The following is a 27,379-nucleotide window of genomic DNA, read 5'->3' as shown; positions in this document are numbered from 1 at the left end:
AAAAGCTAATAGAATACTTCTCCCTTTTCATATACACACCTGTGTGAGGCCAGACTTTTTTCATATATACTGATACTACAGAAACAACATATCGTAACAGACTGAATGTAGCAGCAGATATGAGAATCCACCTGTTTTCTATTAGGCTGGACATCAAAGAGGTTTGCAATATGAAACGTTACCACTCTTAACTAAATTATTTTGTAAAATTTCATTATTTTTCACTAAAAATATTTATATTAACATGTCATAGTAATGGGTATATTCTTTTTTTTTTTCTTCTTTTTCTTTTGAGACTGAGTCTCCCTCTGTCACCCAGGCTGGAGTGCAGTGATGCAATCTTGGCTCACTGCAACCTCCGCCTCCTGGGTTCAAGCAATTCTTATGCCTCAGCCTCTCGAGTAGCTGGGATTATAGGTGTGAGCCACAATGCCTGGCTGGTATATTCTATTTTTGAGTGAATTAAGGAATAATTTTTTATTATGTTTAATTTTTAATACCTAATAATGCCTATCAGCAATAAATAACAACTCACATAAACAAAAGCTCTTTTCTAGTCCTCAGTAATTTTTTTTTTTTCTTTTTTGAGACAGAGTCTTGTTCTGTCACCCTGGGTGAAGTGCAGTGGCTTGATCTTGGCTCACTGAAACCTCTGTCTCCTGGGTTCAAGTGATTTTCCTGCCTCAGCCTCCCAAGTAGCTGGGATTACAGGTGCCCACCACCACACCCAGCTAATTTTTGTATTTTTAGTCCTCAATAATTTTTAAGAATGTAAAAGGGTTCTCAGATCAAAATGTTTAAAAACTGCTGCTCTTTGTTAATTTTACTAAAAGGGCAGAGCTCCTGTATTACTTGGTATTGTAATTCTTTCCAGAGACTTTGGATAACAAAGATGAATACTGCTAAGGTTTTAAAATGAGTTCAAAGCCCATACCTGACCAACTCTTTCAACGTTAAAGTATTTTCCTTTTCGATTATAAAGGTCTGGAGCCTGGAAAAAAATAAACATAGTTTAATTCTTAAGTCAACTCACGAAGAAAAATATCTTAAATTTAAACCCAAAACCTTCCTTTTCAAGAGAGCTGTGAGTGGCAGTTATTATTTTCTTTCATAGATTACAAGACACACAAACAAAAGTCTGGTTTATTGACTATGTTTATAAACATAATTAGTTCAACAGTTTTAAAAAAGTAATTGCTATGGACTTCAATTAAATTGGGTTAAATTTAATTATGTCTTGTCATTATCCAGGTTTACTGTAATTTTTTTTAAACTGCATTACAGAAATATCAACTTCTTACCTCATTGAAATGTTCAGTAAGAAATTCAGCAACAAATGTGATATCTTTCTGAGTCATCTATCAACAAAAGGAACAAAAAGAAAAATCAAGATAAAAGAAAGCTGCTCATGTATACATATGTAACTAACCTGCACAATGTGCACATGTACCCTAAAACTTAAAGTATAATAAAAAAAATAATAATACATTAAAAGAAAGCTGCTCAATAAAAGAAATGGTACATAATTATAAATGTGACATTTTTACTATCTACTAAAAGCCATGGGAAAACTGGCAAAGTTCTTTCAAACAAATATAGATTATGCGACTGTGAAAATATGAACACCTGGGGTTCCGAGAATATAATTAAACATGTGAACTCATCTTCCAATCAGTTAATCTAATAGCTACAGAACTCTTTATAGCCTAAGGTTGTTTATTATTTCAGGCCTTGTGCTAAGACCACATGTGCTGAGGTCCCTCCTTTGGGAATGGGAACTGGACCCCAGATAAGATGTGTCATCCTTAGTTAAGGGCTGCAGGCAAACAGTGCTGTCTGCTTCAGTGTAGGCTCCTGCTTCTTGCAGTGACCTGAATTTATCCCAATTTAGTTCTTCAGCCCTCAGAAAATTATACCTTAGGATCCCTTCCAACAACTGACATATTTTACTCCCAAAATAAAGCTAACAGTGATGTCAGAAAAACAACTATTGTGAAACTTTCCTGGTTTGCAAGGCCAGTCACCCACAGCGCAAAAGATCGACTTAGCAAACGAGTTGTAGAGAGTGGAGGAGCCCTTTCTCATCTAGTTCATGAGGCTAATTTTAATGCTGTCCATTTTTTCAGGCTCAAAACTACCTAACCTATCAACAGTTTTAACAGGGGTGAAGAAGAATGAGCTGCAGGAATCAAGTGGAAATTCTGCCCTATTCCGTAAGACTTCCCTGGAAGGAGATTCCATCACCGCTTGTCACAGTCCTTACAGGAATCCTTCCTTTCTTTCTTTAGAAAGAAACTGTTGCTTACCAGACATCAACACAGGGACTAATATCTAAGCACCTGATTTCCAAGGAAAATAAGAAGCATTTAAAATTTAATGAAGTCAAAGTAAGGAATACAAGGATGCTGTCTTACATGGATTATAAAACCTTATCCAAACATGAAAACTATAAATTTAGATAGTCATAATAAAGGTATTCTATGAGATGAAACAATACACAAAACATGCAAATTTCTTTTTTAAAAAGGTGGTGCTTAAGGGATCTAACGTCTACATCCTGACATCCTGTTAACTAATAACTGAATAAGAGTACCAAAATGACCAGCACAGCTGAGTTCAAGCAGGACAATGTGAACACTGTGAAAATGCACTAGTACATACTACCTTATTCAGCTCGGGAAGCACATGGTCTTCTGTCATTCTCAACATTGCTGGAAATACAAAGTTAAAAAACTATCTTTAAAAGCAAACTACAAACATAATTTTAATTATAAATACATTTCAAAGACAAGGTGTCTGACTGAACTAAATCTTCAATTTGACACAGCTTTTCACCAACAAAAACATTTTTCTTCCAAAAACTAAGGGGTGCCAGAACTTAAATTTGATTCATATTTTCAGGTTCAAAATTGTTGGTCTAACCATTCTAAACTATTCTTTTTCCTCTTCAATTCAACCTGTTGCCACGCCAGACAAATCTAACTGCTGTCTGTGCTAAGACTATGTGTGTAAGGATCCCTCCTTTTAACCTGGTGATGTTTCTGCTCTTAAAATCTGCAAGCCATTCTTTCCTCCAAAGCCTTATGATACCAAAGAAATCTGTTTATTTCCCTTGGTCTTTTCTGCTACGCACTTACAGTATATTTATGTACTTTTCTTTGATCTAGTATCTGTGGTTGACTCTCTCTGTCCTTTCATAGGATTGTCCTCATCAGTACTATGTGTTTTGTATTACGTTCCACCTAAGTCAAGACAAAGTATGTTTTATGTGCCTCTGCATGGTATTTGAACATGGTTCTTAATTGCATTTGGTCAGTAACAAGCAAGTCAGAAGTACTTTTGCAAATACATAACTGTTTTTTAATTAATTTAAACATCTAAGTTATCTGAAACGGGAGCTAAAATCTAGTTCCACTCATTCTTATCCATCCAAAAAAACTACTTAGTGAGCATACCCTAGGTGCTAGCGATTTATCAGTATAAAAGATATCCCTGCCTTCATGGAGATTACATTTTACAAAGAAGAAAACCAAGGTTATACAGGTATCTACTGGGGACAGAGCCAGGATTACAAGTAGATCTCCACTTCTCCAATCCAGTGTGCTTTCTACAATGTCCTGCCCTAATGAGAAGGACCGAGCGGTAAGCCATTTCTCTCCTAATCCTGAATAAGAGTACCACAGTGCTACAGTTCTGATTCTTACTACAGTTAGAATATGTAGTAAGGATTCTTACTACGGTTAGAATATGTAGTAAGGATTCTTACTACGGTTAGAATATGTAGTAAGGATTCTTACTACGGTTAGAATATGTAGTAAGGATTCTTACTACGGTTAGAATATGTAGTAAGGATTCTTACTACAGTTAGATTCTTACTACAGTTAGAATGTGTAGTAAGGATAGACACTGCCTAAATTACCTCCAATAATTATAAGTAAAACCAAACTACCTCTGCAAAACAAAAGTCTTCTAAGGTCTCATTCAGTTTTAATATTGTAATTAATTCCAATTAACAACATAGATCTTAAACAGGCCAGCCTGATAAGCTCTCTGGTTCCTCATTCTGGTTAGTATTGGTACAGTTTTCAGAAATATCAAAAAATTTCAAGTATCAACATATGCAGATCACATTCAGTTTTTAAACAAAAGCAATTATGTTAGGTTGAAAAATACAGTCTGTTTTTACAATATTAGAACTGAAGATCTGGACATTTGTTTAAAGGATATCAGCACATTACAGGTAATTTTCATTCTATTTTACTCTTTAGAGTTTCAACAAGTGTGAGATAAATTACATTAACACTAAATTTTGCATTTGTTGGAGGGAAATAGATACTGGATTATTTTAAGGATATTGAGAGTTCACAAAAATAGCAATATAAATGGACCTAAATAAAATATGCATATACTGCAGAGTGAATACAAAACATTTAATATCAAGTCAGCAAATACTTACTAACTACCTGCCCAAATGCAAAGACATTGTGAAGACACAAAGACAGGCTGTAAGTGGTCTGCATTCTATTTAGCTGGAGCATCAATACACAATAGAAGTGGTAATAGAAATGTTCTACTTCTGTGTGGCCACTAACCATTTGTGGCTGCTGAGAACCTCAAATGTGGACAGTATGGCTAAGGAGCTAAATATACAGTTTTATAGGATTTCAATCTACTTAAATAGCCACATGTGGCTAGTGGCTACCACAGTGGACAGCAGAGATCTAAAGACAGAAGACCGAATAATCACACAGAAGATAAGCTACCCAAGGACAGAGACTCTTATTTTTTTTCTTTTTTACTTTTAAAATCTAGCACCTAACAGTGCCTGATACTTACAAAAATTTTTTTAAATGTTATTTTAACCTAAGGAGACATTATAAAGTAAAAAAATGTGAACTATCAGTGAGCGACAGGGATAACAGACTACAAATTAGCTTTAACAGTTCTGTGAGGAATGTTTCTAGCACAAGGAAAAATGTTTAAGGTGATACATATCCCAATTATACTGATTTGATCTTTACAAATTATATGAATGTATTAGATTATCATGAGTACTCCAAAAATATGTATATTTATTAAATACTAATAAAAAATTAATAAACATTTCTGTGGGGAGGTGGGTGTATGAATAAAGTAAGACTGCCCATGTGTTGATAACTGCTGAAGCTAGGTGAAAGGTACAACAGGGATCATTACATAGTTCTCTCAAAGTATTTGAAATTGTACTAGATTTATTGAAACAGTCTAAGATAATACTCCTATAATTTTTTTAAAGTGTTAAAATAAAAATGCTTTACTCAATTAACTTACCTACATAAAGCCACCGAAAAAATGCTTTGAAGTTTTTCATACTACTATCTATAACTCTAAAGAGATAAAAACAAAAAAATCAGAAATAAGATTAGTATGTGGGGGATTCATACATCCTGCTCAACTGTCAGGAAATATCATAATCCTTACTGTTCTATTTTATCCTATCTGGGTGACATTTAAGTCTTTTGAACAGCAGATATTACAAATCCAACACCTACCTAAAAATAAAATTTCAAAAAAGAAAATACTGATTATAAAAATAAAGCAAATAACTTAGATTCCAACTGGTTACAACAGTCTTGCCACAAACTGTGTAATAGTCTTTCTTATTACTCAGTAAAGCATGAACTCCTTTTCTAACTTTGCAAATAAAAGAAATCAGAAAAAACAGTTTTCAGCATTATTCTCATTTTAAAAGAAAATACTCATTGGTCAGTAAGAAGAAAAAACATCAACTTCAACAGAAAACCATTATTACAAATTTGTGCTATGTCATTACCTCTGATATCAATGGACCATTATTTTTGGAAGCTGATTTTTTTTTCTAACAATTGAGATCTCAAAAGTTGAATTTCCCTTGGCTTTACACAAATGTACCCCCAAAATTAAGTGTTATAAATGGAAGTCATCTTCATTTTGATAAAACTGTTTCTGAATACAGAGATGGGTTATCACTTTTTAAACAATCTCTTTAAGCTCACATGTATAAGATAATTACTCTAGGCAAAAACTTGTGCTTTTCATTCCCAAATCTCAAAGCCCTTTCCAAGCATTAAGTTTCATAATACCATTGAAGAGGTAGGTCAGTATCATTAACCTTTCGGTACAAAGTAAAACGCTTGGAATAAAAGACTGAAACATCTCTTATGTTACTAAGCAATATAATCAAAACCCTCTTGCAGCAATGATAAGGGAAAGAAAAAAAGTTCCTTTGTGCAGTCAATATGTTCAACCCTACCCCAGGCCACCAGACCAACATCAAAATGCTCAATGCCTCAGTTTCTCCATCTGGAACCTGTAATAATTCTACTTACCTGAAAGAACAATAAGTTAAACTACCTTTCATTCATACTGAGAAGTGATCATAGAAAGCGTAGTATTTTATATCTGCTCTCTGCAAATACGGTGAACCAAAAAATACTTCAAAATACAGGAAAAGCAATGCCATTTCTCCTTGTGTTTTTTTTGTCTTCTGAGCACACACATCTACAGCCTCTACCTTCTAAAATACCATTAAAATGGCTGTGGATGGAGAGGGGTACATGTGTTAGTAACTCACAAAAACAAAAAGAACAATAGAAAAGAAATTAAATTTCAGAAATGTCAAAAGTGACAGAAGACTGATGCAGCTCAACAGCAAAAGTGACTGATGTGGCTTAAGAGCGGAGGCCCTGTGCCAGGCAGTGCACGGAGAGGGCAGCTGGGAAGGAGCCTCCGCCCTAGAGAAGCCCAGGGATGCTCAGACCTTAGCAATGTCAGGTCTAACAGAAGACCTCAGGGTGATGTGTGGGGCTGGACACAGGGGGACAAACTGAAAATATAACACAGAGTGGTCAATATGTTCTTTCCTCCAAAACATGAAGAATGCCTAGGGGGCTACTCTCCAGTCAAAAACAGAGGATTCCTCAGAGAAACTGAGTAAAGTGGGAAGAGCTAAGGCACTTCCACATGGGCACCAGTAGCCTGAAGCAAAGCTCCACACACTCTGGCACCTGCTCCCTGCTGCCCTAACCTACACAGATTCCAAGCAACTTTAAATTGCCTCCTGAATAAACATGAGTAAGCAACCAAGCATCTGGTATTTAAAGAAACCTTGCAAGGAGAGACTAAGATAAACAGAAAAGTGACCCATCAAGGGAAGATAATTCAGGGAACAGCAATCTAATTAATATCCTCAGAAAGATGAGAGATGTCACATCCACAAAACGAAAGCAAAGTTTTGAACGAGGATTAAAGAAACAGGAGAACACTTTGAGAAATTAAAAGAAAGGACTGCTATAATAAGAAATTGAAGAGAATGGTTCAGTTTAATGATCCTGTCCTCCAACCCGACCTTAGACATTTACTCCAAAGTTCATACCCCAGACCCTGTCATCACCAACTGCAACCCTTCTAAGTCTCAATTTCAAGCATCCCACTGACCAAACACCCCCTCCTATCTGTCCGGCCTCTCTCCAGGGCCCCCACCTTCCTCCCACCAGGACGCATCATCTACTGGTTCTACTACCTTTCACCATCTCTCAGCCCCTACATGTCCTCACTTCCTTCCTAAAGTAGTTCAGATTCAACGGCCATCGTTTTAACCTGGTCCTTGCTTCAATTCCCTTGCTCCTCTTGCTTCATTTTACTCATGAAGTCTGGTAAATCTAACTGCTCCCCTGCTCTGTGCCACACTCCTGCAGCAGACCTGCAGCCATGCCGCTGGCCTCACTTTCCCACTCCCAGAGCCCTCCTGTTCCATTAGTGCACTCGACCTCCTGCTGGACTAGACAGCTGCTTCACAGCTCTCCTTGTATTCTTAAACCTCCAACACCACCTCCCCATCCTTACTCTCAGCTGATGACAGATGTCTTGTTAAGATAATAAAAGCACCTTGAAGGGAACGTCCCCTATCTCCCACCTGCTCATACACTGGCCTCTGCGACCCTCCTCTCTCAGCCTTTCCTCCTAAAACTGATGAGCTCCTACCTCTGCTTTTCCAACCCTTTCCCTTCTGCACTAGGTCCCACCTCTCTCATACTCTTTACAGCCTCTCCTCTCTCATCTCAATTTTTTACCTTCTAGATCATTCCATCCATACATAAACATGCTCCAGTTCTTCCCAAGAGAAAAAGAAGAAAAAAACCCAACAATTCTGCTTCCATCTACTGGCCATTCCCTTTACAGCAAAACTCCTTGAGGCTATACTTGCTGTCTTCTCTGCATCTGCTCTTATTCTGTATCGTACCAGCTCCCATCACTCCCTAAGGTGGCTCTTATCAAGGTCACTATCCTAATAATATTCTAAGACTCTATTCTATTCTTGGTGTTTCCCTTGCTTGACTTAGCATCTGTCAACCAATCCCTCATTCCTTCTTGTAATGCCTTCTTCGCTCAGCCTGCAGGACGCCTACTCCTCTGGTTGTTCTGTCTCTCCCATTTCCTTTGCTAGTTCTTCATCGTCCCCATTCTTAAATCAGGTCACTCCTGTTCTCTGTGCACACTCATTACCTCATCCAGTCCCATGGCTTTAAATAACACCAATGTGCTGATGGCTCCCAAATGCACATTTCCAGCCTGGACCCCTCCCTTGAACGCTAGTCTCACATAACTAACACTGTGCTGGACAGCTCCACCTGCAGATCTAATGGGCATTTCAAATTCCATACATCTAACACACTGACAGGGTGGCCAAAATTAACATCACTGAGAGGGGTGGATGACGGACACTGTGTGTGCTTCTGGATATGACAACTTGAGAAGGACATACCAATTATGTAGTATTTCTGGCCAGGGATGCATAACCTAAATATAATCATTAAAAATCAGATAACCCTAAAATGATAAACATAAAAAAAGATACACAGACATACATATACATACATACATGATGTGCTTCTTAAAGAAATGTCAACTTTTATAAAAGACCAAGAAAATTTAAGAAACTGCTCAAAATTAAAGAGACACAGCAACTAAAACAAATACGTGATCCCGAACTGCATCTTATCATACTGGACATATTGGGATAATTGCTAAAGGGGAATTGAACTGTAGGTTAATATACTGTATTAATGTTAAAATTCCTAAATTTGTTAACTGTACTGTGGTTATGTATGAAAATAATTTTATTCTTAGAAAATACGCACTAAAGTATTCCAGGTAAAAGGCACCTGATATAAACAACATACTCTCACATGTTTCAGAAAAGATAAATTATATGATAAATACAGTAGAATATTTTTAAATGATGAATCAAGTAAAGGAGTACTAGCAGAGTTGTCTCTATTATTCTTGTAATTTTTATGTAAAATTACTTCAAATTAGTAAGTCTAAAGAACAATCTAGTATGTCCAAACTCTTGATCTTACTCCACACTCCCCCTCCCTAAACCTGCCCTCATATTTGTTCCCCCTTTCAGTAAATATCAATTCTACTCTTTCAAGTACCAAGGCCCTAAACTCATAATTATTTATGACTCCCTTATTATCACCATCTACAGACAAGCATTGAGAAAATCTTGTTAATTACATTCTCAAAATATATCCCAATCCCGACCACTTCAGATTCTGACCGCCATTTCTCTCTTGGCTTCTGTCCTTGCCTATCTATGAGCTATTCTCAACTCTGAGTAGCAAGAGGGATCTTTCTGAAGCCTAAACATATCCTCTCCACTACTCCCAAATCCCCAAGGGCTTCTCTTTACATCCAGAGTAAAGGCCAAAGTCCTAACAACTGCCCACAGGCTCTATGCAACCTGGCCATCCTCTATCACCTGTCAATCCACCTCCTACCTTACTCTCATTCAATCCGCTTCAGCTATAGTGCCCTTGTCCCTGCAACATGCCAGGCATGCTCCAAAATCAGGGCCTTCACACTTGCTGCCCCTTCCACCCCCAAACATCAACAGGGCTTGCTCCCTTCCGTCTCCTTCCAACTTCACCTTCTCAGTGAGGCCTCCCTGACCACCTATATAAAGTTGAATCCCCTACCTTATCATGCCCTAGGTCCTTGTTTCTTGCTTGGTTTTTCTCAACATTACTTATCCCTGTATTTAAAACATAGTTAAGTGCTCCACAAATGTTTACTGACATTTGACAATAATCAAAAAACTCTCAGAAAATCAAAAGGACAAAGATATGAAAAATATAAGAGAAAAAGAAAAGACACAGAAATCAATCCACCACAAATTCTAATATCTGACCAAACAGATTTCTAGAACAAAAATCTAGTTTAAAACAAAGAGAAAGCTTGGCGTAATGGCATACTCCTGTAGTCCCAGCTCCTCAGGAGGCTGAGGCAAGAGGATCACTTGAGACCAGGAGCTCAAGTCCAGCCTGGGCAACATAGAGAGACCCCATCGCAAAAAGAAATAAATAATAATAAAGTAAATAAAAGAGGGAGGAGGAAATTATTAAAAGAATAATACAAGAGAATTCAGATTAAAATGGCTTATTATAGCACAATGAATTAAAAGGCCCACACCTAAAAACACTGTTACGAAATTTCAACATATCAAGAATAAAGAGTAATGCTTTTACAGCTTTTTCAAAACGAAAAAAAAAAACAACTATAAAGGGCTAAGAATTAGAAGCACCAGACCTTCCATCAGCAACAAAAAGCACAGAATCCTATGGAACTCTGCTTTTGAAGTTCTATGTGAAAACCAATAACCCTCAGGGTATCCTAAAGCCAGCTGTCAATTAAGTGTGAGGGTAGGAGAAAAAACACAAAAGGAGATAAAGTTTACCTTCTATGTCTGCTTTCTGAGAAAGTTACTAGAGGATGTTTTCCAGCAAAATGATTAAATAAGCCAAGAAACAAAGGCAATCCTGGCAGTTCTGGGTCTAACCCAGTAGAGTAATGAAGAAAATGCCCGGGTGGTAGCCGTGCAGGAGAACTGGACCACAGCTGCAGGCTGAAGCAGAGGGGTGGGAGGCTAAAGAAGGCATCTGGAACAGGGGACTCCAGAGGTACTACACCACCCTTCAGGAGGGAAAGGACGGAAGGATGCAGAAAAGACAGACAATGCAAGAAAACAAGCAAGCCTAACAGTCTAAGAAAAACAAAACAAACAGAATAACTTCTAAAAATTGACAAAAGAAATGTGGCATAGTCATACAATTTAGAAATATGGAGGTAACCCATAGAAGAACTAAATATAGAAGTAGTTAAAGAGTTAAAATGATTCCCTCTGGGGAGAAGACCTGAGGTAAGCATGACCAGGACAGGAAAATACAGCTTTACTTTATAAAATCTCTGTGCTGCTGGCTTTTCGGAACCGTATAAAGGCATAATTGTGATAAAAATTTAAAAACTGGTTTTAAGAGAATCATAACAGCTTACTAGGTTCTTATTTAGGTCAAAAGTGACATATTCTTAGGTCAGTGATTCCAGGTACTCCCAATACTTACTGAAGAAGTTCATTTGCCTTGAGTATAAAAGAACCCACAGCAGTTATAGCTTCTAAAGGGAAAAAATAAATAAATGTCATTTGTCAAATAAGTAAACTGTGTTTAATGTATTTCACTGAGAAATTAAATCACTACCTTCGATTCCTGCAGCATCTAGTCCAAGAGGTTCATATTTTTGCTTCCATGAAGCCATTCCTTTCAATTCACTCAAATGGTATAATAAAGACTCTGAGCCACTATCCAAACAGAGCAGAAATAAATTAGTATCATGACGATCATTAAGTGACTAACTTGCCTGAATATTTCTAAATTTTCAGAAATAAAAACTGAAAGTAACTTTCATTTTGTTTCCATGAGAAATAATTGTTTCTCAAAACTGTTCCTAAAAACTGCAGCAGAACCATCTGGTCAATGTGACTACAGAGATAAACAAATGACAAGATCAAATTTTGTAAGATGATCAAATTGTGTTCCACAGTTAGTCCTGACCCTTTTAAGACAGTCGTATAGCCATCTTGTTCACCCAACTACTACACAGTCAATGTTCAATAAATATTTCTTAAGTTCCCACTTTGGGTCAGGTACCGTGCTATATACTGTGGACATAACGGTGAACACAATCAAAGGGTCTCATGGCATTGACAGTATAACAGGGAAGACAGTCATGATCGCACAGTCATACAGTGTACCATTCCAACTACTATAAATGCCTTGAAGGAAACACATGGGGTGCAGGTATAACAGAAGAACCTGAGCTAATCTGGGATTCAGAAAGGCTTTTCTGAAGGAATGAATGAGCTGAGAGCTGAAGAATGCATGTGAAGAACAAGTTGGGACAAGAGGAATATACAAAAGCCCTAGGCGGGAGACAAAATGTCAAGTTGGAGAAACTAAATGGCCACCAGTGTGGGCGAGGCAGAGAGGCAGGTATGCTAAAGGCCACACAAAGGTCTCCATTCTAAGGGAAGGCACTAGAAGTTTTTAAGAGAGAAATATGTTTAGCTCCACTGGGGAAAATACATTCAAAGGACAGTGTGTACTGAAAGAGCCCAACTAGTCCAGAGGGTGCTACAGTGGTCCAAGGGAGGGGTGGTGTAGTTAGGGCCAGGGACTCAGCATAAAGGAATATACCAAAATTTAAACCAAACACCACCAGGTGTGGTGGCTCATGCCTGTAATCCCAGCACTTTGGGAGGCCGAGGCAGGTGGATCACTTGTGGTCAGGAGCTTGAGACCAGTCTGGCCAACACGGTGAAACCCCGTCTCTACTAAAAATACAAAAATTAGCCAGGCGTAGTGGTTCGCGCCTGTAATCCCAGCTACTTGAGAGGCTGAGGCAGGAGAATCGCTTGAACCCGGGAGGCGGAGGTTGCAGTGAGCCGAGATCACATCACTGCACTCCAGCCTGGGCAAGACTCCATCTCGAAAAAACAAAAAAACCAAAAATCAAACAAAATAAATCAAACGCTCAGCATCCACTTGTAAACTGCTTCAGTGAAGTAGCTATGGATAGAAAAAGCATGAGATTTGAAAATCTAGGATGAAGTCTTGGCTCCGACACTTAGTAACTTTGGGCCAGCCATATAACTGATTCTGAACTTCTGTATCCTCTTGTGTAAAATCACCAACACCTTGCCAAGATATTAAATAAATAAATATACAATATTCTTGGTAAACTGTAAAATGTTAATCTCACTGCTCAAAAAAAAGATATATGCCTTATTTCAAAATATACTTCATGCTTAGCTGATTAAGAAAAAAACCCAGATAGAGTCTAGCCTGCTGAAAAGATGTTGGAAAATTACTTCATAAAGCAGAATTATTGACTCTTTCAATCTTGGGTATAGGAAGATTCTTCTCAAATGCCATGCAACAATTTTAGCTAGAAAAGGCTTAAAAAGAGAATGCCAGATGAAGAAAAGGCGGCAGAAAGAAGGCCAACGCCAGGTATGTGTGGATACAATACCAAAAAATTCTACGTCACCTTCATACCTCTGTAAGTGACTTATGACCAATTTTTGTATACTGGAGTATGATGACTCTATAGACTGGCCAAGCTTTTTCAAGCCCTAATTAAAAAAGGAAAATATATTTAGCATACAATCAGGATATTATATGCCACTCGAAAAACAAATTAAGAATGTGTTCATAGCCATTTGAATACATAGATACATTAACTGCACCTTTACTGTTAACTGATTCATCAAGAGAGTCTGAAGTTCAGCACTACAATGAAAAACAAAGTATTTTTAGTCACTTCTCTATTGGAAATCTGAATGCATCACTTACAACTTTTAAATTTCGAAGCACAAACAAGAAACAAAATAAAGAAATAGCCCCACAAACAATTCTATGCATGTAACATCACATATACCCCATAAATATGTAACACATTATGTATCAATTAAAAAGTCACATATCATGACTATAAACTACTTTTCAAATAAATAATTACTATTAAAAAAGAAGCAAAAACAGGAGCACCTAATCTGAGTTTATTACCTTGCTTTCCCCCATAATAGCAAGTGCATGAACTCATCTTGCACTGATGTGGTTGTGTTCTTTTCCTGGAAAAAAGTGAAAAGAAAAATTGTGATATATGGATTTCTTAAATTATAAGCATATTTATTCAAAATTATAGGAGCATGACTCCCTTTCCTTGCCTTAGACTTCCATCAAATCCATAAAGTGATCATCTGAACATCAGTGACTAGAAGATAGCCAATCAGCTGTTCTAACACCTGCCCTTATTGCCAAAGCCCCACCAGCTCCACTTCACAATCCTGTCCCCACTTAAGTTGTACCAATGGGAAAAGAGCCCTTTTTGCAAATCTGAGGAAGCAGTTTGAAGTTAGACGAAGCCATTTGAAAGAAATCATGATCTTAGTTAGCCTTTTATGAATCAAACTGATTTTTCTCATGTACCTCAAGGTAAAGACATACATCATGCATCCTTTAACTCTCTCCATGGGAAACTTCAGCTGCTTTACCTGCACAAACTTGGTGAGACGAGAATCCATCTGCATTAGTATTTCTTCCCATGCTTCACACATACATGTTAGTGACAAATTTATATACTATTAGCAAAAAAGAAAAATTGAAATGGTAAAAAATATTAAAACCAACTTGCTATCTAAATAATATGTGCTTATGATCAAGTGTCTCAAAGAAATCTAGAATTTACTTTCAATCACTGTTTTATTTTTATTATTTATTTATCGAGACAGAGTCTTGCTCTGTCGTCCAGGCTGGAGTGCAGTGACGCCATCTTGGCTCACTGCAACCTCTGCCTCCCAGGTTCAAGCGATTCTCCTGCCTCAGCCTCCCAAGTAGCTGGTATTATATGCGTGCGTCACCACGACCAGCTAATTTTTGTATTTTTAGTAGAGACGGGGCTTTACCATGTTGGCCAGGCTGGTCTCGAACTCCAGTCCTCAAGTGATCCACCTGCCTCAGCCTCCCAAAGTGCTGGGATTATAGGTGTGCGCCACTGTGCCCAGCCTCAATCACTCTTTTAACTCAGTTAAGATGGAGAAAAAGACTACAGCTTGGTCATCACTTAACTATGAAACATTCCATTGATTCTTAGAATTTCATAATAAAACATTCTTAAATTTTTATCTGGTGAAACAAATATCTCCAAGCTTTTTATATAAGATATGTCTTATCTACACTAACTGTCAAAATACTGGTTTGGTCAACTATTCAATTTTCAAATAGGATCCTTAAAAAGATACTGATCTCTAGAAACCTTTAATATCAAATAAATTAATGACTGTGGTAGAATGAAACACATGGCCACAATTTTTTGTAGCCCCTCCAGTCAGATGCAGAGTCCATTTCTTCAGCCCTTGAGTCTCGCTTTGACTAACGGAATGCAGCAGAAATAACACTGTTGACTCCAGGGCCTCAAAAGTCTTTGTACACTTCCACTTGCACCCTCGATGCCCCGTTACCACCACCATGTGGACAAGCCTGTGCTGGCTTGCTGGAGTATGAAGGATGTGGAGTAGAGACAAGGAATCACAGCCAAGGGACACATATCAGCTGGCATGACCAAGTCTAGTCAAGATCAGCTGAACCTTCCCCAGGTCACCCAAACATCTTGGCTAAGCTCAGCCTAAATCACCAACCTACAGAATTGGGAGGTAATTTGGGGTGGGTTTATTATGAACAAATGTAAACTCATGTGAAGAATGTTTTTCCCACAATACTTTATAATGTAAATGGTATTTTATTTATGGGAGTATTTTAAAAGATTTAAACTCTTTTGGAGGTGGAAAATAGGGTGCGGTGGAAGTAGGTTCTCAATTAAATGTCCTTTTCCTGCTTTAATGGACCTTATAAGATCATCTATCAGACTAGATACCTCTACTTCAGATAGCTTTACAAAACAAAATTTTGAAGTTTTTTATTTACAGAACTTTAGAAGCCGATAATAAATATTCACATAAAACAAGCTCTAAATAAATACCTGTAACAGAGCTGAAATATGAGTAAACTTTCTGGCCATCCGAGTTACTTCAGGTAAGAAAGAGTACAACAGATTAGTTTCAAGCTGTAAAATCAAAAGAGTAAAGTGAGTCATCATCAGATGCACTTGCTGCAAAGTCTGTAATTTAAAGAGTGTAGGTCAAACTACGTATCAGAAAGACTATGTCAGAATTGTGCCCTCTTTGAGCAGAACGGTTTGGAAACAGCACATAGCCTTAGGATCTCCTAACCTACACATAACCATACACAAATCACCCTCTCTGGGTCATCAACCCCTTCTGTGTAGATAGAATAAATGTAATATAAACTATTTTGAAACAGTATTACAAAGAAATGTTTAAATCACAAATATATGTAAAAACTTAGAGGAAGTATAAGGAATTAAAGGCTACTGATAAATATTGGGAAAATATCTATCAATGGTATATGAATTGTATCTCAATAAATTTGTCATTAAAAATGATCTGTTACCAACTTCACAGCAGTAGTGAATCATTTTACTATAATCCAAATGCAATCCTGGTGATCATAGTTTCACATAACCTTAAGATGATGAGCAAATATGAACAACCATTACCATAGTGAACAGTAAACCAAGAGTTCTCTGATGCTCTGAATACAAAGAGAAAGTTGGAAGACATCACACACATTGCATCTTGCATCTTTTTTGTTCTACTTTTGTTTGAGAGTTCACACATACTTAAGTGGCTGGGATATTTAAGATGAAAATTTTCGATTTCTTGGCAAGGCTATGATCTAAATACTCTACGGGAGCCCAGTTAGCTTCCTTAATCTACAATGCAGACAGCACGCAATAAAGCATTTTCCCAATATTAAGTGATCATTTTACACAAGATGCAATGTGCTAGTTAAGAGCACAGATTATGCAGCCAGATTGTCTAGCATCACTTTCCCATCCTGTGACATCAAGCAAGTTCTGAAGTATTTGTGTGTCCATGTACTTACCTATAAAATGGGGATAATAACAGTATCTGCCTATTATGATGCTGTGAAGATTCAAATCAACTGTTCTGAAGCATTCAGTATATGGCACATATTAAACAATCAATAAATATTAACCTTTGTTATTATCAGGGACAGAGTCCTAAGCAAACACTTGGTACAAAGTCAAACTGGAATAGCAACAAATTAATATGGTCATTAATAGACCATCAAAACACTTTTTATGAAAACTGTATTGAAGCATGGGGAGAATATGGTATTCACTATAATAACACTCAGTATATTAGGATGTAGAAATTCCAAGTCGATTTTTTTGCATTATTTTAATGATCATTACAATACAGTGAGATGTGGATAAAAACCTACATAAAACCTGTTAAATACATATTTACTCTCTACCATTATCAAGTTCCAATACTCACCTGAAAGTATGAAACTTCTGAAGCACCATTGGTAGAGACTTCTGTGACCACTGATAATGATTTCAAATCACTTGATAAACATAATGCAAGACAAGTACCAGCAATCTGTAAAAGAGTCAAACCCCTTAGTATATTTAGTATCACTGCTAGGTTGAAGCTGATTCTCATGCAGAAAGCAAAAACTCAGAGCTTTAAAAAGCAGAAACATAAATTCCCAGCTCCAGCCACACACATGTAGCAGATGAAGGTAGGTGTCTGCCTGCATGGACCTTTCTAGTTACAAGGCCACAAAAATAACCTGGTTCCCTCACCCCTACCCAAGTCTCAAATCAAGTGCTGCAGAACCAACATATTCCACAGAGCCTACAATATTTTCTACCCCTTTTGCGAGTGTAAGAGTCGGATGAAAAAGCTATGGAGAAGACTGAGACGTAGCAACTATAGTACAGTCAGTACTGGACTTAAGAATGCTTCTGAAGATTTACATTCCAATCACAAATTGAAGCTCTTTTACATCTCACACTAGAAAAACATTAAATCATAATCAAGTGTATCATACTAATGTTTCTGTTAAAGAAAAAGAAAAAAAAAACTTGACTAATTCCACAAATAGCTCCCAATCTTTATAGACATATCACAATTATTTTATCTTAGTAAGAAAATTAGTCTCTGAACATTTAAGAATAATTCCAAAAATCGAAACTGAAAAAAAACCTAGTGTTTTATTCTTTTTCCATAAGTACCTAATATATTCTAAGAGAAATAATTTAGAAAGAGAAAATGTTAAAGAAATCTTACCCCTGTGACTCGAGCAATTTTAAACATTCCATAAGCATAAAGCTCAATAAATCCAGAGCTTCCTCCAAGGACAAGAATATTAAGCCTAATTAAAAACAATGCAACAAGCTGAGAACCAATCAACAACACAGATGATTGCATTGTTAAAGCGAGATATAAATTATTACAGCTTTCATATAATCTACAAGCTAAAGCTCCCCTGCAGAGGGAAGTGAGACATCAAATCCACTAACACTCAATATTCAGTCACATCAGGCTTATTCCTTTTTTCAAAGAACACAAATTTCCTCTAGCCTAAAAAAAAATCAGCTTACAGTAAAATAAGAATACATTATTTTAATAACAACTATATTTATACACTCTCAATAACAAAACAATCCTTTTACCAACTAATACAAAGTGCCATCAGTTTTATCATGGTTATGATGCTAAATATATTAAATGGGCTTAAAAAACATGAATACTTAAAATTTTAGAAACTCTAGTACTTATATCCTTTAACTTATTAAAATAAACATATGTACATCATATTATTAAAACTTCATAAAACGAAAGACCACACAATAAAAAAATAGATATTAATGTCTATATATTGTTTGAAGGTATTAATATCAACAATAAGGCCAGGTGCAGTGGCTCATGCCTGTAATCCCAACACTTTGGGAGGCCAAGGCGGGTGGATCATCTGAGGTTGGGAGTCTGAGACCAGCCTGGCCAACATGGTGAAACCCCGTCTCTACTAAAAATACAAAAATTAGGCCAGGCGCGGTGGCTCACGCCTGTAATCCCACCACTTTTGGAGGCCAAGGCGGGTGGATCACGAGGTCAAGAGATCGAGATCATCCTGGCCAACATGGTGAAACCCCGTCCCTACTAAAAATAAAAAAATTAGAAAGGCCTGGTGGCGGGCGCCTGTAGTCCCAGCTACTAGGGAGGCTGAGGCAGAAGAATCACTTGAACCAGGAAGGCAGAGGTTGCAGTGAGCCAAGATCACGCCACTGCACTCCAGCCTGGCAACAGAGCGAGACTCCGTCTCAAAAAAAAAAAACAAAAAAAAAACAAAAAACAAAAATTAGCTGGGTGTGGTGGTGCGTGCCTGTAGTCCCAGCTACTCGGAGGCTGAGACAGGAGAATCGCTTGTGCCCAGGAAGTAGAGGTTGTAGTGAGCCAATATCGCAACACTGCACTCCAGCCTGGGTGACAGAGACTCTATCTCAAAAAGAAAACAAAAACAAAAAACAATGAAATAAAATGGCAAATAAAGGATTTCCTCTTAAAGCTTCTGAAAACTGCCTCAAATATGAAATAACTTTAAGAAATTAGACTTTTTTATCTGTAAGATTTACCTGACGTCTCCCAAGAGCTTAATAATTTCATCAGAATTTTCTTCACTAAAATATAGAAGTAAATTGGGTCATCTTCAATTCTGTCTTCCAAATAATAGCAGATTATCTTACTTGAAAACAAGAAAAGGCGTATCTTACCTAAATATTTTTGAGGTGTTGCTATAGCTAGAAGGAAACAGAGATTAAGGTAAAAAATACTCTTAGTAAAAATACATATTTTAAAATGCATGAGAAAATTGTCACAGTGTTAAAAGCAGAAGAAAGAGAAATCTGCAAGATTAATTTCAAAGAAACCAGTGATACATACTTTTTTGGCAGTGTAGGTAGTTTAGGTAAGAGAAGATTTGATTCATCCTCAGCATTATAAAATGATGTGAGAACACTAAAAAGGAAAAAATAAAAGCATTATAAAAACACCAAAGATTTTACTTCTCTTACCATTAAAAATGCTAATTTTTAAAAAAGATACCCAGTTTTACAACATTATCAAGTAAATAGATGACACAAATACTATACAGCTGTAGTCAGTTTAACAGTCCCAAATGGGAAATTGAAAAGTAGGAATTTCTTTGTTATTTTAGGGGAAAAAAAACATCAGCCTGCACACGTTACATTTAGAGAAATGATATCAATAAACACTTTTCTTAGCATATGAAACGCATTCATATGTACTCAGATACTGAGAATTTATGATTTCTTAACTCTCATTTAAGAACTCACCAAACATATGACTACTAAGAGTAGCACTATCTTTTATTTATGAGACAGGGTCTCACCCAGGCCGGAGTGCAGTGGTGTGATCATGGTTCACTGCAGCCTTCACCTTCTGAGCTAAAGCCATCATCCTGGCCCAGCCTCCTGAGTAGCTGGGACTACAGGTGCAAGCCACCACACCCAGCTAATATATATATATTTTTTTGTAGAGATGGGGGTCTCACTATGTTGCCCAGACTGGTCTGAAACTCCTTCCTCCTGCCTCAGCCTCCCAAAGTGCTAGGATTATAGGCATGAACCACTATGCATGGCCTACTGTGTGATTTAGTTATTGGTTCTATGACTTATACACACTTGCGGATTTGATAATCCAACAGGTATTTGAGACTACACCATGCCTTTTGAAATAGTCTTATTTACCCCCTTTTCCTTCTCAATTCTAACTCCAAATAAGGTTGGAAATAAACGAGTAAGCAAGTAAAAAAGTAGTGATTTAGCAAGTATTTTTTCCTACTTTAATAAAAAGGAGCTGTCTTGAGAGACCTGGAATCTCCACGTAACACTTCTAAACTGTTAGTAGAAAGTATGTTAGGAATACACACAGCAGATAACCGGGCTGGAATAGGAATTACATGATATGCTCTGACCCTCTAACATTCTACAAATTCACATAACGATTTGTAATCCTTCATTATCTGATGATGGATTTATCACTCTGGTTTATCTACAATGAATTTCAAACCCCAGGTCAAACCCCTGTCATCCAATTCTTTCAGGCTTCCCTTAGGAAAGCTGGCAATTAATATTCAGGATTTACAAATTCATTTGATATTAACTTAGTATAACTTAATTAGAAAGGAAAAGTTAATGGAAAGAAAATTATCATATTTCCCCAAAAAAGAAAAACAATTTTTGTTTTCAGTATTAGCCAAACCCACTGATTCCTCCGGCCTTCTTCACTGCAACCCTGGTGTATTACTTGACTATACACACTAATGCAGAATTATTTTTATGAAACAAGGAAATTATCAGGACCATGGACAAAGAAAAAACCTGTCCAGCATTAGAACAGAATGCTCAACTTAGCATTTTTCATACTCTAAGAATACTTACTGAGACACAAAAAAAAGTTCCAGATGATATAAATCATGAAATGGAAATTAATATATGTATTAATTAATAAAACTTTAAAATTACTGATTGGCAAATTGAGGTTGTTTTCCATTTCACCATTTATCTCATCTGGAGCTTTGTTTTTTGTGCCTCAGTAACTATTTTTGGAGTATGAAATGACTAGAAAGAGGAGAAAACTCTTAGCTATTCAGGTTTACTGCTTCAACAAGAAAATACAGGCATATCTCCTTCAATTGTGCTTCCCTTCATCCTGCTTCCCAGATACTGCATTTTTCACAAATCAAGTCTGTGGCAACCCTGTGTCAAGCAAGTCTATCAGCAAGCAAGTCTATTGGAGTCCTTTTTCCAGCAGCCATGTGCTCACGTTGTACTTCTGTGTCACATTTTGAAATATTTGCAATATTGCAATTTTTTTCATTATTATATTATTTGTTATGGTGATTTGAGGTCAGTAATCTTTGATGTTACTATTATAATTGTTTAGGGGGTGCCACAAACCACGGCCATATAAAATGGTGAGCTTCGGCTGGGTGTGGTGGCTCACGCCTATAATCCCAGAGCTTTGGGAGGCCGAGGAGGGCAAATCACTTGAGAGGAGTTCGAGACCAGCCTGGCCAATGTGGTGAAACCCCGTCTCTACTAAAAATATAAAAATTAGCTGGGCATGGTGGCACACACCTGTAATTCCAGTTTCTCGGGAGGCTGAGGCAGGAGAATCACTTGAACCCTGCAGGCAGAGGCTACAGTGAACTGAGATTGTACCACTGCACTCTGGCCTGGGTGACAGAATGATAACTGTGTCTCAAAAAATAAATAAATAAGGCCAGGCGCTGAGGCTTATGCCTGTAATCCCAGCACTTTGGGAAGCCGAAGAGGGTGGGTTACCTGAGGTCGGGAGTTCAAGACCAGTCTGACCAACACGGAGAAACCCCACCTCTACTAAAAATACAAAATTAGCTGGGTGTGGTGGCGCATGCCTATAATCCCAGCTACTCTCGAGGCTGAGGCAGGAGAATCAACCTGGGAGGTGAGCCAAGATGGCGCCGCTGCACTCCAGCCTGGGCAATAAGAGCAAAACTCCATCTCAAAAATAAATAATAAATAAATAAAAATAAATGTCAAAAAATGGAGAAATGTGAGTGTTCTAACTGCTTTATTTATTGGCCATTCCCTCTCTCCCTTCTTTTGCACAGGCCTCCCTATTCCTTGAGACACAACAATATTGAAACCAGACCAGTTAATATCCCCACAATGACCTCTAAGTGTTCAACTGTCTCACTTTAAATCAAAAGCTAGAAATGATTAGGCTTAGAGAGGAAGGCACGTTGAAAACCAAGATTAGGCCAAAAGCTAGGCTTCTTTTGCCAGTCCTCCAAGTTGTGAATTCAAAGGAAAAGCTCTTAAAGGAAATTAAAAGTGCTACTCCAGTAAATACAAAAATAATAAAAATGTGAAACAGCCTTACTGCTGATATGGAGAAAGTTTGAGTGATCTGGACAGATCAAACCAGCCACAACGTTCTGTTAAGCCAAAGCCTAATCTAGAGTAAGGCCCCAACTCTCTTCAATTCTATGAAAGTGCTGAGAGGAAGCCGCAACAAGTTATACAGAACTTCCAGCTAAATCACTGAAGAAAGTGGTTACACTCAACAACAGATTTTCAATGGAGAAGAACAGCCTTTTATTGGAAGATGCCATCGAGGATTTTCTATTTATTTGTTAAAACATATATACATATAGAGATATATATATGTATACGTATGTATGTATTTTAAAGCCAGTGAAATATAGCACCATCTAGGACTTTCATAGCTAGAGAGGAGTCAATGCCTGGCTTCAAAGCTTCAAAGGATAAGCTGATTCTCTTGTTAGGGGTTAACATAGCTGGTAACTTTAAGTTGAATCCAAAACTCATTTACTGTTCTGAAAATCCTACAGCCCTTAACAATTATGCTAAATCTATCCCATCTGTGTTCTATAAATGGAACAACAAAGCCTAAATGACAGCGTATCTGTTTACAGCATGGTTCACTAAATGTTTTAATCCACTGTTAAGGCCTACTGCTCTGAAAAAAGGTTCCTTTCAAAATATTATTGCTCATTCATGACTGGTCACCCAAGAGCTCTGATAGAGATATATAAGATTAATGTTGTTTTCATGCCTGTTGACACACAAATCCATTCTGGATCATATGGGTCAAATGGTAATTTCAACTGTCAAGTCTTTTTTTTTTTTGAGACAGGTCACTCTGTCACCCAGGCTGGAGTGCAGTGGTCCAGTTACGGCTCACTGCGGCCTCAACCTCCTTAGGGTCAGGTGATCCTCCCACCTCAGCCTCCTGAGCAGCTGGGACTATAGCTACCACGCCTGGCTAATTTTTAAGATAGGGTTTCACCATGTTGCCCAGGCTCGTCTTGAACTCCTGAGCTCCTGCCCACCTTGGCCTCCCAAAGTGCTGGGATTACAGGCATGAGCTGCTGTGCCTGGCCATCTTTCAAGTCTTGTTATTTCAGAAAAACATTTCATAAAGCTAGACCTGACACAGCGATCGCTCTGACGGATCTGGGCAAAGCAAACTGAAAACCTTCTAGAAAGGATTCACCATTCTGGATGTCATTAAGAACATTCACAATTCATGGGAAGAAGTCAAAATATCAACATTAACAGGAGTTTGGAAGAAGTTGATTCCAACCCTCAGGGATGACTTTGAGGGGTTCAAGACTTCACTGGAGGAAGTAACGGCAGATCTGGTGGAAACAGCAAGAGAACTAGAATTAGAAGTGGAGCCTGAGGATGGGACTGAACTGCTGCAATCTCATGACGAAACTTGAACGGATAAGGAGTTGCTTCTTAGGGATGAGCAAAGAAAGTGCTTTGTTGAGATGGAATTTAGTCCTGGTAAACATGCTATGAGCAATGTTGACATGACAAAGGATTTAGAATATTCCATAAACTTAGTTGATAAAGCAGCAGTAGAGTTGGAGAGAGCTGACTCTAATTTTGAAAGAAGTTCTACCTTGGGTAAAATGCTATCAAATAGCATCTCATGCTACAAAGAAATCTTTCTTGAAAGAAAGAGTCAACTGATGTGACAAATTCCACTGTTGTTGATGTTAAGAAATTGCCACAGCCACCTTAACCTTCGGCTGCCACCACCCTGATCAGTCAGCAGCTATCAGCACCAAGGCAAAATCCTCCACTTTCAGTGAGATCACAACTCACTAAAAGCTCAGATGATCGTTAGCATTTTTTAGCAATAAAGTATATTTTAATTAAGTTACATGCTTAATTTTTTTAGACATGATGTCATTGCACATTTAAATGTACTATAGCATAGTATAAACATAACTTTTACATGCACTGAGAAACAAATTCAAATGACTTGCTTTTATTGCAATGTTCACTTTATTGCAGTGGTCTGGAACCAAGCCCACAATATCTCTGAGGTATGCCTATAGATGTTTATCGGAAGGAAAAAAAAATCTAAGAAAGCATTAAAAAATTTCATCTTGATAAACTGAAACCAAAATTTAAATGCAACGCACATACACTCAATACTCAGATACCCCTAAGTTTCCATTTCAAAAAATAAAAATCTCATGAATACCCTATGACTACGTAAGTTTTTCTAATTACCTGCTTTCTACTGTCACTTCCATCCAATGCATACAGGAAACTGGAGCCTCCACAGAAAAAGAGTGTAAGCTCTCAGGTTTTTCTACATCACACAAAACAATTTTCTTGGTATCAGCAAGAGCAAAGGCCAAAACTAAAACAAGAAAAAACAATCAGAATAAATTAGTGTAACATTTGAGAAAAATAAATGGGTATTTCCCTTATTGCCCAGTTTTACTCTTTTAAGTGCATCTTCATCATGGCAATTTTTGACCTAAACATCCTTCAATATTTTAAAAACTAAAAAAAGAAATATTTGCATAGATTGTAGTTACATTATCTAAGCTTATTTTCAAGTGTTCAAACTTTATAGGAGATCTACTACTTTCTCACTTATCACACTTAACATCTTACACATCAAAGTTTCCAGACTGAAACCCTGTTGTCAAGCAGAAAATACAAAAGAGGCTTCAACAAATAAACAATTATATGTTATCACATGTCTAAAAGGTAAGCAATGATTCCATCTGCTTTGTTCTTGGAATGCTTTTTATTCCTCTTTTATGTTTCTAAACCATGGTGGGAAACGAGGCCATTAAACACACATAAATCTTCCTTTGAGTGTGGCTGAATTTTCTAGTATGGTTTCTCCACACAAGTCATTATTTCTTCCTAACGTGCAATTTAAGAATTTAAGAATTTCCAAAAAGAGGGCAGTAAGTTTCACTGCATATCACCATCACATGCAACTTTGCCAGATGTGAACCAATCCCAGCCTTCTTTCTTAAAAACAATTTAAAATTTGAAATGATCATTATCTAACAAAAAACATATTTTACTGTCCAAATACATGAGACTTTTAAAAAATGAATAATACAACTACTTAAAAACATTTTAACGCACACTTTTGTGATTTATCTTTGAGATTCCATGTTTTTGAATGATTTAGTGCAAGATCTCATAACTTTACTTATAAAAGTCCTCTAATCTTACACATATTCTACATATACTCCAAGCAAAACGACTACAGAATGAGCATAGAATGTTTAAGACATTCCCAGAAATTCCATTTTGGGTGTTAATCTAAGGAGCTACCGGCAAAGTTCTTCCCAGTGTTCAGAATGTTTACACAGCACTGCTTATCAAAGCCAAAAACTGAAAACCATCTAAATATCCACCAAAGGGGAACAGGTTTAGTAAATTACAATATATAAATATAGTGGGTTAGTACGCAATTAACATTAATGTGGTCAATCTATCCACACTGACATGGGAAAAAGTGAGTGGGGGGAAAAAAAAAGAAAAAGCTATACAACAAAATGGCATGCACCAAATAACTGTCTTTTGATAAAATTATATATAGATCTCTACATGTATGTATTTTATCGGGAAATATTGGAAAAGATGTTCACCAAAACAGAAACAACTGTCATCTCTAAGTTATCTGCTTTCAGGGATTTTTTTTTTTGAGACGGAGTCTCACTCTTGTAGCCCACACTGGAGTGCAGTGGTGCGATATTGGCTCACTGCAAACTCCACCTCCCGGGTTCAAGCAATTCTCTGCCTCAGCCTCCTGAGAAGCTGGGATTACAGGTGCCCACCACCACGCCTGGCTAATTTTTGTATTTTTAGTAGAGATGGGGTTTCACCATATTGGCCAGGCTGGTCTTGAACTCCTGACCTCATGATTCACCTACCTCAGCCTCCCAAAGTGCTGGGATTACAGGCGTGAGCCACCATGCCCCACCTAGGGAATTTTTAAGTACTTATTTATATTTATCTAGGGACAAAATTAAGCAATGAGGGCCACGTGCAGTGGTTCACGCCTGTAATCCCCACACTGTAGTAGGCCAAGGTGGGCGAATCACTTGAGGCCAGGAGTTCGAGACCAGCCTGGCCAACACAGTGAAACCTTTTCTCTACCAAAAAACACAAAAATTAGCCAGGGATGAAGGTGCACGCCTGTAGTCTTAGTTACTCAGGAGGCTGAGGGAGAAGAATTGCTTGAACCCGGGAGGTGAAGGTTTCAGTGAGCCCAAGGTTGCAGTGAGCCGAGATTGCACCACTGCACTGCACTCCAGCCTGGGCGACAGAGTGAGACACTGTCTGGGGGGGAAAGAAAAAGCAATGAGGAGCACATATGTTACAAAAACAATTCGCTTTTTTTCTTAAAGCACCAATAAAATTTTTAAATACTTTATATTTATCTACAGAAAAATTAAGCAAAGAACAACACATATTTTACAAAAACAATTCACTTTTTTCTTAAAGTACCAATGATACAAATGAACTTTAAGCTGTAAGGTTTACAGCATTTTACTGTGCTGATTGTATGTGTACAACAGTTCCAATACGGACTGTCATTGTAAAAACATTACATGGAAAAGGAGAGTTCAGTCACCAGAGCCATAACAGGCTTTAACGTAAGAGGGTACCAGAAGAAAGGTCACACACAGAAATGGAAGGTATA

General features: G+C 37.4%; 1 protein-coding gene across 3 annotated transcripts in view; it reads right to left on the bottom strand.

Annotated features, from left to right (window-relative positions):
- The window catches only part of ANAPC4 (anaphase promoting complex subunit 4), a 41,707-nt gene that overhangs the window by 10,309 nt on the left and 4,019 nt on the right, over positions 1 to 27,379 (bottom strand). For 2 of the 3 annotated variants that reach the window (XM_031010387.3, XM_055385545.2), the window contains 17 exons: positions 24,931 to 25,063; positions 19,754 to 19,828; positions 19,585 to 19,611; positions 19,447 to 19,491; positions 18,101 to 18,185; positions 17,303 to 17,407; positions 15,898 to 15,981; positions 14,414 to 14,500; positions 13,926 to 13,990; positions 13,607 to 13,649; positions 13,416 to 13,492; positions 11,559 to 11,659; positions 11,424 to 11,475; positions 5,311 to 5,366; positions 2,662 to 2,711; positions 1,302 to 1,358; positions 935 to 991 (listed from right to left, as the gene is read on the bottom strand). In XM_031010387.3, coding sequence (XP_030866247.1) covers positions 935 to 991; positions 1,302 to 1,358; positions 2,662 to 2,711; positions 5,311 to 5,366; positions 11,424 to 11,475; positions 11,559 to 11,659; positions 13,416 to 13,492; positions 13,607 to 13,649; positions 13,926 to 13,990; positions 14,414 to 14,500; positions 15,898 to 15,981; positions 17,303 to 17,407; positions 18,101 to 18,185; positions 19,447 to 19,491; positions 19,585 to 19,611; positions 19,754 to 19,828; positions 24,931 to 25,063 — 1,199 coding nt within the window. The remainder of the gene's footprint in view (positions 1 to 934; positions 992 to 1,301; positions 1,359 to 2,661; positions 2,712 to 5,310; positions 5,367 to 11,423; positions 11,476 to 11,558; positions 11,660 to 13,415; positions 13,493 to 13,606; positions 13,650 to 13,925; positions 13,991 to 14,413; positions 14,501 to 15,897; positions 15,982 to 17,302; positions 17,408 to 18,100; positions 18,186 to 19,446; positions 19,492 to 19,584; positions 19,612 to 19,753; positions 19,829 to 24,930; positions 25,064 to 27,379) is intronic. The other variant, XM_031010388.3, reaches the window with a different exon arrangement.

This window comes from Gorilla gorilla, chromosome 3 (assembly GCF_029281585.2).
Source record: "Gorilla gorilla gorilla isolate KB3781 chromosome 3, NHGRI_mGorGor1-v2.1_pri, whole genome shotgun sequence".
In the NCBI taxonomy this organism is placed as follows: domain Eukaryota; kingdom Metazoa; phylum Chordata; class Mammalia; order Primates; family Hominidae; genus Gorilla; species Gorilla gorilla.
Note: the sequence above shows the minus strand (reverse complement) of the source record. Positions and strands in the feature narration are given on the sequence as shown.